Source organism: Etheostoma spectabile, unplaced genomic scaffold, assembly GCF_008692095.1.
Source record: "Etheostoma spectabile isolate EspeVRDwgs_2016 unplaced genomic scaffold, UIUC_Espe_1.0 scaffold00569828, whole genome shotgun sequence".
NCBI lineage: Eukaryota > Metazoa > Chordata > Actinopteri > Perciformes > Percidae > Etheostoma > Etheostoma spectabile.
The window spans coordinates 25,001-37,688 of record NW_022605349.1 but is presented as its reverse complement, the minus strand read 5'-3'; the positions used below and the strand labels follow the sequence as shown (position 1 = coordinate 37,688).

Sequence of the window (12,688 nt, the reverse complement as noted above, 5' to 3'; positions counted from 1 at the left end):
AGACCTGCTCTATCTGTAAATTATAGAGCGGTCTAGACCTGCTCTATCTGTATTATAGAGAGGCTAGACTGCTCTATCTGTAGATTATAGAGCGGTCTAGAACCTGCTCTATCTGTAAATTATAGAGAGGTCTAGACCTGCTCTATCTGTAGATTATAGAGCGGTCTAGACCTGCTCTATCTGTAAATTATAGAGAGGTCTAGACCTGCTCTATCTGTAGATTATAGAGAGGTCTAGACCTGCTCTATCTGTAAATTATAGAGAGGTCTAGACCTGCTCTATCTGTAAATTATAGAGTGGTCTAGGACCTGCTCTATCTGTAAATTATAGAGAGGTCTAGAACTGCTCTATCTGTAGATATAGAGCGGTCTAGACCTGCTCTATCTGTAAATTATAGAGAGGTCTAGACCTGATCTATCTGTAGATCATAGAGAGGTCTAGACCTGCTCTATCTGTAAATTATAGAGAGGTCTAGACCTGGCTATATCTGTAAGTTATAGAGTGGTCTAGACTGCTCTATCTGTATGATTATAGAGCGGGTGGTAGCCTGCTCTATCTGTAAATTATAGAGAGGTCTAGACATGCTATACTGTAAATTATAGAGGGTCTATAGATAGATAGATGCAGTATACTTACTTTTTTATATATACCTGAGTGTGAGCGGACTCTTAGTTTGCGTTCAGTTGATAAAAAAATCTGAATTGAGCATCAAGGCTCACTTGGGCCGTACCACTCACCTGACCGTACCACTCTCCTGGACCGTACCACTCTCCTGGACCGTACCCTACCTCTCTGGACCGTACCACTCACCTGGAACGTACCACTCACCTGGACCGTACCACCTCCTGGACTGTACCACTCTCCGGACCGTACCCTCTCCTGGACCGTACCACTCACCTGGACCGTACCACTCACCTGGACCGTAGCAAATGAACGCTCTCTCCATGTCACATGGCCAGCCCTCCCAGGCTCCTGATTGGCTGAAGTCTGCAGCCACGCAGGTCTGGTTCGGGTTCTTGTTATCAGGTTGCCCGGTCTTCCAGAAGCTGAATGAGGAGGAACTTCCATCAGACCATTTCCAGGAGTCCCTGAAGAGGCCGATCCAGAATACACCTCTTCCACCTAGCATCCCATGTATCTTCTGGTTCTCTGTCATGTCCCTCACACTGGCCAGGTCTGTGTATTGGGTTCTGCAGTAGTTCTGGGCTCCAGTCCAGGTCAGAGAGGAGTTGACGAGGACAAAAGTGACATTTGACCCTGAAAGTGGAGCAGAGAGAAGAGTAGAGGCAGCAGAACATCCAACCTCCATCCATCACATCTGGGATTCAGGTCTTTATAATATCTACAATAAATCCACTGAGATATAAAGAACCACATCAATAAACTAACTCAACAGTCTCTCCACTTCAATAACAAATGTCCTCAAATCTATAAAACTACAGAGTTTGGACTTAATGTTTCTCAACATATAAATATGAATAATAAATAATAAAGGGGAAGGGGGGGGCAGTCAAACAGGTTGCGTATAGACTCTGATCCTGTGGGTCCCCTAACGAGCTTCCATGAAGCTGATGGTGGTTCTGGGTCAGGTTGACTTGATAGGCGTTGTGGGGGGGTGGGGGACCATGAAGACCCGGACTCAACAACAATGGAATAATTAGAGTTGTGTGAGTTGTGTTATTTAGAATATTAATTCTATATTTTATTTGCATATTATTCTTAATATTTTATATTATTGTTGCTCTCTACTCTTGTTACATTCATCTGATTGCGGACGACACACAAATTTACATAACCTTATCGCCAGGGGACTATAGTCCAGTACAAAACCTGACTAACTGCATCGAACAAATTAACGACTGGATGTACCAGAACTTTCTGAGATTAAATGAAGGAAAAACTGAGGTGGTTGTTTTTGGAGCAAAAGAGGAACGATTAAAAGTCTGCACTCAGCTTCAAACAACAATGTTAAAAACAACAATGTTAAAAACAACAGACAAAGCCAGAAATCTTGGTGTAGTCATGGTAACTGATCTGGACTTTAACAGCCACATTAAGACAATTACAAAGTCAGCCTACTATCACCTTAAGAACATATCAAGGGTTAAAGGACTTATGTGTCAACAGGACTTGGAAAAACTGGTCCATGCTTTCATCTTCAGTAGACTTGACTACTGTAACGGGGTCTTTACAGGTCTCCCTAAAAAATCTATCAGACAGCTGCAGCTGATTCAGAACGCTGCTGCTCGAGTCCTCACTAAGACCAGGAGACTGGATCACATCACTCCAGTCCTCACTAAGACCAAGAGACTGGATCACATCCCTCCAGTTCTGAAGTCTTTACACTGGCTTCCTGTGTCTCAAAGAATTGATTCAAAGTACTCTTGCTAGTTTATAATCCCTTAACGGTTAGGTCCAAAATACATTTTGATCTGCTACGCACTATGACCCCCCAGACCTCTCAGGTCATCTGGGACAGGTCTAGTACTACACTATGACACCCCCCAGACCTCCAGGTCATCTGGGACAGGTCTACTACTACACTATGACCCCCCAGACCTCTCAGGTCATCTGGGACAGGTCCACTACCACTATGACCCCCCCAGACCTCTCAGGTCATCGGGACAGGTCTACTACTACACTATGACCCCCCCAGACCTCTCAGGTCATCTGGGACAGGTCTGCTATACACTATGACCCCCCCAGACCTCTCAGGTCATCTGGGACAGGTCTGCTACTACACTATGAACCCCCAGACCTCTCAGGTCATCTGGGACAGGTCTACTACTACACTATGACCCCCCAGACCTCTCAGGTCATCTGGGACAGGTCTGCTACTACACTATGACCCCCCCAGACCTCTCAGGTCATCTGGGACAGGTCTGCTACTACACTATGACCCCCCAGACCTCTCAGGTCATCTGGGACAGTCGCTACTACACTATGACCCCCCAAGACCTCTCAGGTCATCTGGGACAGGTCTGCTACTACACTATGACCCCCCAGACCTCTCAGGTCATCTGGGACAGGTCTACTACTACACTATGACCCCCCCAGACCTCTCAGGTCATCTGGGACAGGTCTGCTACTACACTATGAACCCCCCAGACCTCTCAGGTCATCTGGGACAGGTCTGCTACTACACTATGACCCCCCAGACCTCTCAGGTCATCTGGGACAGGTCTACTACTACACTATGACCCCCCCAGACCTCTCAGGTGGTCTGGGACAGGTCTATACTACACTATGACCCCCCCAGACCTCTCAGGTCATCTGGGACAGGTCTACTACTACACTATGACCCCCCCAGACCTCTCAGGTGGTCGGGACAGGTCTGCTACACCACTATGACCCCCCCAGACCTCTCAGGTCATCTGGGACAGGTCTACTACTACACTATGACCCCCCAGACCTCTCAGGTGGTCTGGGACAGGTCTACTTTCTGTTCCCCAGAGTCAGAACTAAACAGGGTGAAGCAGCTTTCAGTTTCTATGCTCCTCATATCTGGAATAAACTCCCAGAAACCTGCAGATCCGCTGCTACTCTCAGTTCTTTAAATCAAGGCTGAAGACCTTTCTTTTTGATGATGCCTTTCTTTAAATTAATGCTCATTCTTTCTTATGCTGCACTGTAAATTTATTCTTGTGGTTTATGTGTCCTAATGTTTCTATTTTGTTTTTAACTGTCTATTCATGTGTTTTATTAGTTTTTAATGCTTATAATTTTTAAGTTTGTACCTGTGTTTTATCTGTTAACTGATTTTGTGTAAAGCTCTTTGAATTGCCCTGTTGCTGAAATGTGCTCTACAGATAAAGCTGCCTTGCCTTGCCTTGATTGTATATGTTTCTGGCACATTTAAATATTTATTCTATCATTATTTATTTATTTATTAACAATATAAGTAAAAGAGAAATAATGAGTAATGAAAACAAAGAGAAGGGAAACGTCACCAGTTAAAACTCTCACCTCTGACCTCTGAGCACACTGAATACGCTGTGTATGTGTCACAACCGTAGTCGTCCCAGTTTCCATCAGGATACATCCCTGCGCAGGCTTTTCCACTGTATCCTTCGTTTGGTTCTCCAGTGTACCATCGTCTGAAGTCCGTCTCCCCGGGTCTGTAGAAACCTGGGTCTGACAGGGACCACCTCCAGCTGTTACCGGACAGTCCTATCCAGGCTCTCTGGTGGAGACATAAAGAATTAGACTCTGGTCTAGCTTTTTGTTGAAGACCATATGTCACACTTCAGACTTCTACTACATTTCTAAGATGAATATTGTAGTTTTTCCTGCTCTCCGTGTAGTTCTTAGTTCCTCTGGAGGGTTTCATCCCTCCTGTCAGAAAGACTTAGACATGAAGGAGAAAGGGGAACTCACGTTGTTGGTGTAGAACATCTGGTCTAGATCTGCGGTGTTGTTCAGGATCTTCATGACCTCCATGTGGTCTACAGAGACCAGGTCTGTGTGTTTCTCTCTGCAGTATCTCTGGGCTTCAGTAAAGTTCTTCCTGTCATACACAAAATAGTACTGACGTCCAGCAGCTGATGAGACAGCACTCAGCCCTGTAGACACACACCACACACACACACCACACCACACCACACAACCACACACACAGCAGACTTAATATTGTATATTACAGCAGAGTGGTTGGGGGGGGGGGGGGGGGGTACAGCACCTGGCAGTGCCCAGGTAAAGAGGCATTCTCCATCTACCAATCCACTCCGTACTTTGGTCCTAAGGAGACTTGAACAGCAACCCTCCGGTTCCAACCCAACACCCTATGGGCTGAGCTACTGCCCCCCCCCTCCCCCCCAACAGCACTCAGCCCTGGGGCAAACACGTTTAACACCACCACCTGGTTCAAGACCGTTCCTGGATCAGACCCTGTGGTTCTAGTTGCACCGACAGGTTTCACGGTAGAACTGACGTGTGTTGCGGTTTGCAGTACAGGGTCCATGACGCCGTCACTGATTGGTCGACAACGACTCGACTGTCATCACTCAGAGTCGACTTTAACGAGGAGCTGGAACCGGTTCTGAACCCTCTGATGGAGCTGGAACTGGTTTCTAAACCCTCTGATGGAGCTGGAAACCGGTTCTGAACCCTCTGATGGAGCTGGAACTGGTCTGAAACCCTCTGATGGGAGAACTGGTTCTGAACCCTCTGATGGAGCTGGAACCGGTTCTGAACCCTCTGATGGAGCTGGAACCGGTTCTGAACCCTCTGATGGAGCTGGAACTGGTTCTGAACCCTCTGATGGAGCTGGAACCGGTTCTGAACCCTCTGATGGAGCTGGAACCGTTTGAACCTCTGATGGAGCTAGAACTGGTTCTGAACCCTCTGAGCAAGCAGGCAGAGAGGGACTGACCCCCAGAGGAGACCCGGGACCCACCTGGAGGGTCAGGGTTAGAGGTTGAAGATGGATAGAACTGGCCGATAGGAACGTGGCCCCGCCCATATGTACTTCATATTTAACTTCATATTTAACTGCATATGTACTTCATATTTACTTCATATTTAACTGCATATGTACTTCATATTTACTTCATATTTAACTGCATATGTACTTCATATTTACTTCATATTTAACTGCATATGTACTTCATATTTACTTCTACCTCTTTATATATTTTTAGAGAGATGAACGGAGGTTCGGTTGAAAACCCAACAAACACAAAGCTAAAAATATATGTACTGCTTGAAATACAACTCACAGTTAAATATATAAATACTGCAACAGGGACCTGGTCTGAACCGGTCTGCTGCTGTGGCCCCTGTGTGATACCGTAGTGGTGGAAATACCCTGTTTTACAGAAGGGGGGGGCGGGGGGGGGGGGGGGGGGTAGATAAATATGAGTTGATGTGGACTCTCTCCTCAACGCGGTCTACCCTCTTATCAGGTTTATCTGGTCTGGTTTTGAGAGTCTTGGCTTTTAGGGCAGAAAGGGAAACGATGATTTCTGTATTTTGTTCTTGTTTTTGATTATTCATTAAATAATAAAACCACCGGAGCTTGTTGGGAGCTCGGGGACCAAAAGACTGGATCCTTGATTTTAGTCATTTAGTTTCTCTCTCTCACCCCTCAGCTTTCCGAGGGCAGAAGCTTCCCCCCCGAGAGGGCAGTTAAGACTCCTCTTTAACCCCCGGGGGGGGCTGCAGCCCGACAGTCAGACCTAGTGGGGGGGCAGTTCCCATCGGATCTGCCGCTCAGAGCCACCGAGGTCCTAGACTCTCTCGGACCGGCGACAACGACGAAGGCCAGCCGGCTCCTTGAGAAGGGGGGGCCTCCGGGGACCCTGGGAGGGATGTATAGTATATGTTATATTTCTATAGTATATAGTATATTTCTAGTATATAGTATATTTCTATAGTATATAGTATATTTCTATAGTAGATGTTATGGAGACACCCCTGGACGGGTCCGTCTACCTGTCCTCGTCTCTTTAGGGGGACGGGGCCGAGTCCTCTGTCGTGTTTCAACAGGAAATATTTCACCAGAAGGAGCTCAGAACATAACTCATGACCACTGAGCTGGACTTCTCTTATTTATGGATTTGATTTGCTAATAAATGAATAAACTGTGATAAGAGTCCTGCTGTCACACGGATATGTAAACGTGTCGTAATAATAAAGATTATTAACATTTATGAAACATGAAACACTCACCTGATGCAGCCACGATGAGCAGAAGAAGTCTGTCCATCTCGCTCGGGTCGTCTCTCTCTGTGTCTTCTGACAGGACGCTGCTCTGGGGTGTCCTCTCTGTGTCTTCAGACAGGACGCTGCTCTGGGTCGTCCTCTCTGTGTCTTCAGACAGGACGCTGCTCTGGGTCGTCCTCTCTGTGTTCAGACAGGACGCTGCTCTGGGTCGTCCTCTCTGTGTCTTCAGACAGGACACTGCTGGGGTCGTCCTCTCTGTGTCTTCAGACAGGACGCTGCTCTGGGTCGTCCTCTCTGTGTCTTCAGACAGGACGCTGCTCTGGGTCGTCCTCTCTGTGTCTTCAGACAGGACGCTGCTCTGGTCGTCCTCTCTGTGTCTTCAGACAGGACGCTGCTCGGGTCGTCCTCTCTGTGTCTTCAGACAGGACGCTGCTCTGGGTCGTCCTCTCTGTGTCTTCAGACAGGACGCTGCTCTGGGTCGTCTCTCTGTGTCTTCTGGTCTCTGCTCTGGGTCGTCCTCTCTGTGTCTTCTGGTCTCTGCTCTGGTCGTCCTCTCTGTGTCTTCTGGTCTCTGCTCTGGGTCGTCCTCTCTGTGTCTTCTGGTCTCTGCTCTGGGTCGTCCTCTCTGTGTCTTCTGGTCTCTGTCCATAGAACTCTTGTTATTAGTTCCTCTAATATTTCCATGTTATGTAAATAATGATCAGAACAGACGATGGAAACAGTTCCTCTTTCTCTAAATATGGATGATGCCTACAGCAAATATACTACACACACACACACACACACACACACACACACACACACACACACACACACACACACACACACATACACACACACACACACACACACACTGGAGGATGGATACCCGACGGTACCCGACGGGCCGGGTCTGACCAGATGTTTAGAGGATGCTGGGGTTCGGGTCGGCTCGGTCCCATCAGCGTGATAAGGCGTTGAACATTATGAATTATAAACAGCTGATTATGGAGGTAACGGCGCTTGTTGCCCCGGGGGCATTGATGCTCATCTGGTGGCATCTCCCAATGCCTTCCTACCATTGGTTAATAAAAGCAAACACACGGACATGTGTCATTAGGATGAGAAACAGATGAGATTTTAACTGGGTCGGACTCGGACAGAGATATCCAGCCCGATCCGCACTCTATCACACACACACACACACACACACACACACACTGTGATGTTCCTCCAGGTTATTCATTGACGGCGTCCCTGCTCTTCCAGGGAACAGCGTTTGCATATCAGCTTCCTGATGATCTGATTGGTCAGAATGACGTGGGACTGAACTGAATGGAGCTTCTTCATCTCCACTTCAGCCAATAGGGTTCAACCTGACGAGGAGCAGGTGTGGAGGTGTGTGGGTATTATTTGGTTTCTCATCCAAAAACATCATAAAACACAAATATAACCACATAAACAGACACACACATACAAGTAAACACACACACATACACACACACACACACTTAAACACACACATACAAATAAACACACACACACACACACACACAGTATTCCTGTGACCCTGTGACCCTGTAGCCCTGTGACCCTGTGACCCTGTGGTCCTGTGACCCTGGAGCCCTGTGACCCTGTAGCCCTGTGACCCTGTGACCCTGTGGCCCTGTGACCCCTGTGACCCTGTGACCCTGTGACCCTGTGGCCCTGTGACCCTGTGACCCTGTGACCCTGTGGCCCTGTGACCCTGTGACCCTGTGACCCTGTGACCCTGTAGCCCTAGATGGCTGCTCTGTGTCTCCTCCGTGTTGTTTAGGGAGATAGAGTCCCCAGCATGCCCATATATGGGAGACAACGTCCTCCTCTTGTATGAAGGCCTAGAGGCCTACACACTATTTAGACACATATCTGCTTGTGTAGCATTGCTGTAGGTGTAATATCAATAAATATGACATTATTATGTTATTATTGGCATAAGTAAATCATGAGTCATGAGAGCAAAAGTATCTGGACTTTCTTTTAAAAAATGTATTGTGTCATCTGTATAAGTTCTGATGATCATTTCTTCCCAGTGTGACTCCCAGGACATATGAGAAGTGTTTTTAGGTTTTACTGCTCTGTCTGTGATGTTCAATTCAATTCAATTTTATTTATAGTATCAATTCATAACAAGAGTTATCTCAAGACACTTTACAGATAGACCAGGTCTAGAACAGATAGAGCAGGTCTAGACCAGATAGAGCAGGTCTAGACCAGATAGAGCAGGTCTAGACCAGATAGACCAGGTCTAGACCAGATAGAGCAGGTCTAGACCAGATAGAGTAGGTCTAGACCAGATAGAGCAGGTCTAGACCAGATAGACCAGGTCTAGACCTGATAGACCAGGTCTAGACCTGATAGACCAGGTCTAGACCACACTCCAGAATTTACAAGGATCCAACAGGTCTAGTAGTTTCCTCCAGAGCAGCAACAGGGCCACAGTGGAGAGGAAAAACTTCTATCAATACCTATATCAATACATATCTGGAAGATTCATGTTCCCTTTTATTTATTTATTTATTTATTAATTAATTTATTTATTTATTTGTCTTTAAGGTCCTACAACCATTTTTAACATCAAGTGATCTCACTGCAACACAAATATTCTAATAACCCAGTTTGTCCTGAAGACATGATGTTCAGATCTGGACTGTAGACACCAGGTTGATGTTTACAAGTTATTATAAAATAAATCAGACGGACAATAAACTGTAAACATGGGCTCAGGGCCCAGAGGGTTAATGTCTGAAACTACTACATAATTATGAATATGTATGAATATGTATTAATATATGAATATGTATGAATATGTATGAATATATGCTTTAGGAGTCATAACTCAACAAGAGGGATACAGTAACAATAATATTATATTTAATTATATTATTAATAATAACACAGTGTCCACAGCATTAAGGATATAAAAACTACTCTAAATTTTGTTTTGATTTGTGCAGAGAACATAATCCTTAATATATTAATATATATATATATATATAATATATAACCCAGAAACATAATCCTTAAATATTAATATATATAATAATATAATATATATATATAATAATATAATATATATATATATATATATATATATATATATCATAATTAATATATAATATAATAATATAATATATATAACCCAGAAACATAATCCTTAATATATTAATATATATATATAATAATATAATATATAACCCAGAAACAAATTAATCCTAATATAATATATATAATAATTAATATATAAACCAGAGAAACATAATCCTTAATATATTAATATATATATATAATAATATAATAGATAACCCAGAAAAAACATAATCCTTAATATATTAATATATATATAATAATAATAATATAGATAACCCAGAAACATAATCCTTAATATATTAATAATTATATAATAATATATAATATAGATAACCCAGAAACATAATCCTTAATATATTAATATATATATATATAATATAATATATATAACCCAGAAACATAATCCTTATATAAACTGAGGTTTCAAGAGATGAGTTATAAAACCAGTTTTCTCTTTAGAACGTTTGTCTGATTTTTATAGATTTTGTAGATTTTATAGATTTTGTAGATTTGTAGATTTTATAGATTTTATAGATTTTGTAGATTTTGTAGATTTTATAGATTTTATAGATTTTGTAGATTTTTAGAGTTTTAGATTTTATAGATTTTTGTAGATTTTGTAGATTTTATAGATTTTATAGATTTTGTAGATTTTATAGATTTTATAGATTTTGTAGATTTTGTAGATTTTATAGATTTTGTAGATTTTATAGATTATAGATTTTGTAGATTTTATAGATTTGTGAGTTTGTAGATTTTGTAGATTTATAGATTTTATAGATTTTGTAGATTTATAGATTTTTGTAGATTTTATAGATTTTGTAGATTTTGTAGATTTTATAGATTTTGTAGATTTTATAGATTTGTTGTAGATTTTGTAGATTTTATAGATTTTGTAGATTTTTATAGATTTATAGATTTGTAGATTTTATAGATTTTGTAGATTTTGTAGATTTTGTAGATTTTATAGATTTTGTAGATTTTATAGATTTTATAGATTTTGTAGATTTTATAGATTTTGTAGATTTTGTAGATTTTGTAGATTTTATAGATTTTATAGATGTTGTTGATTTTATAGATTTTATAGATTTTGTAGATTTTGTAGATTTTATAGATTTTGTAGATTTTATAGATTTTGTAGATTTTGTAGATTTTATAGATTTTATAGATTTTGTAGATTTTGTAGATTTTGTAGATTTTATAGATTGTTGTAGATTTTGTAGCTTTTGTAGATTTTGTAGATTTTGTAGATTTTATAGATTTTGTAGATTTTGTAGATTTTATAGATTTATAGATTTGTAGATTTTATAGATTTTTAGATTTTGTAGATTTTATAGATTTTGTAGATGTTATAGATTTTATAGATTTTGTAGATTTATAGATTTTGTAGATTGTTAGATTTTGTAGATTTTATAGATTTTATAGATTTTGTAGATTTTATAGATTTTGTAGATTTTTATTGTTTTGTAGATTTTGTAGATTTTATAGATTTTGTAGATTTATAGATTTGTAGATTTTGTAGATTTTGTAGATTTTATAGTTTGTAGATTTTGTAGATTTTGTAGATTTTATAGATTTTATAGATTTTGTAGATTTATAGATTTTATAGATTTTGTAGATTTTATAGATTTTATAGATTTTGTAGATTTTATAGATTTTATAGATTTTGTAGATTTTGTAGATTTGATAGATTTTATAGATTTTGAGATTTTATAGATTTTGTAGATTTTGTAGATTTTATAGATTTGTAGATTTTATATATTTTATAGATTTTATAGATTTTGTGGATTTTATAGATTTATAGATTTATAGATTTTGTAGATTTTATAGATTTTGTAGATTTTATAGATTTTATAGATTTTGTAATTTTGTAGATTTTGTAGATTTTATAGATTTATAGATTTTGTAGATTTATAGATTTTGTAGATTTTGTAGATTTTATAGATTTTGTAGATTTTATAGATTTTGTAGATTTTGTAGATTTTGTAGATTTTATAGATTTTATAGATTTTGTAGATTTTATAGATTTTGTAGATTTTGTAGATTTTGTAGATTTTATAGATTTTGTAGATTTTATAGATTTATAGATTTTGTAGATTTTATAGATTTTGTAGATTTATAGATTTTTATAGATTTTGTAGATTTTGTAGATTTTATAGATTTTGTTGATTTTATAGATTTTGTAGATTTATAGTTTTATAGATTTTGTAGATTTATAGATTTATAGATTTTTGTAGATTTATAGATTTTGTAGATTTTATAGATTTTGTAGATTTTGTAGATTTTATGATTTTGTAGATTTATAGATTTTATAGATTTTGTAGATTTTATAGATTTTGTAGATTTTGTAGATTTTTTAGATTTGATAGATTTTATAGATTTTGTAGATTTTGTAGATTTTATAGATTTTATAGATTTGATAGATTTGATAGATTTTGTAGATTTTATAGATTTTATAGATTTGATAGATTTTTTAGATTTTGTAGATTTTATAGATTTTGTAGATTTTATAGATTTTATAGATTTTGTAAATTTTGTAGATTTTGTAGATTTATAGATTTATAGATTTTGTAGATTTTAAGATTTGTAGATTTTATAGATTTATAGATTTTGTAGATTTATAGATTTGTAGATTTTATAGATTTTGTAGATTTTGATAGTTTTGATAGATTTTGTAGATTTTATAGATTTTATAGATTTTGATAGATTTTATAGATTTTGTAGATTTTATAGATTTTGTAGATTTTGTAGATTTTATAGATTTTATAGATTTTGATAGATTTGATAGATTTTATAGATTTTGTAGATTTTATAGATTTTATAGATTTTATAGATTTTATAGATTTAAACCAGCTAGAGGGAAAGAAACGCTGTTTTATAATAATGATTATTACTGTTATTACTCTTCTTACTTTAC

General features: G+C 39.1%; 1 protein-coding gene across 1 annotated transcript; it reads right to left on the bottom strand.

Moving 5' to 3' along the window:
- Positions 1–810: 810 nt before the first annotated feature.
- LOC116685433 (secretory phospholipase A2 receptor) lies at positions 811–4,566 on the bottom strand (the record flags this gene model as incomplete). Its single annotated transcript, XM_032510493.1, has 3 exons — positions 811–1,257; positions 3,967–4,244; positions 4,349–4,566. Coding segments are annotated over 3 exons (943 nt in total), but the record flags the coding sequence as incomplete, so codon positions are not given.
- Positions 4,567–12,688: the final 8,122 nt, after the last annotated feature.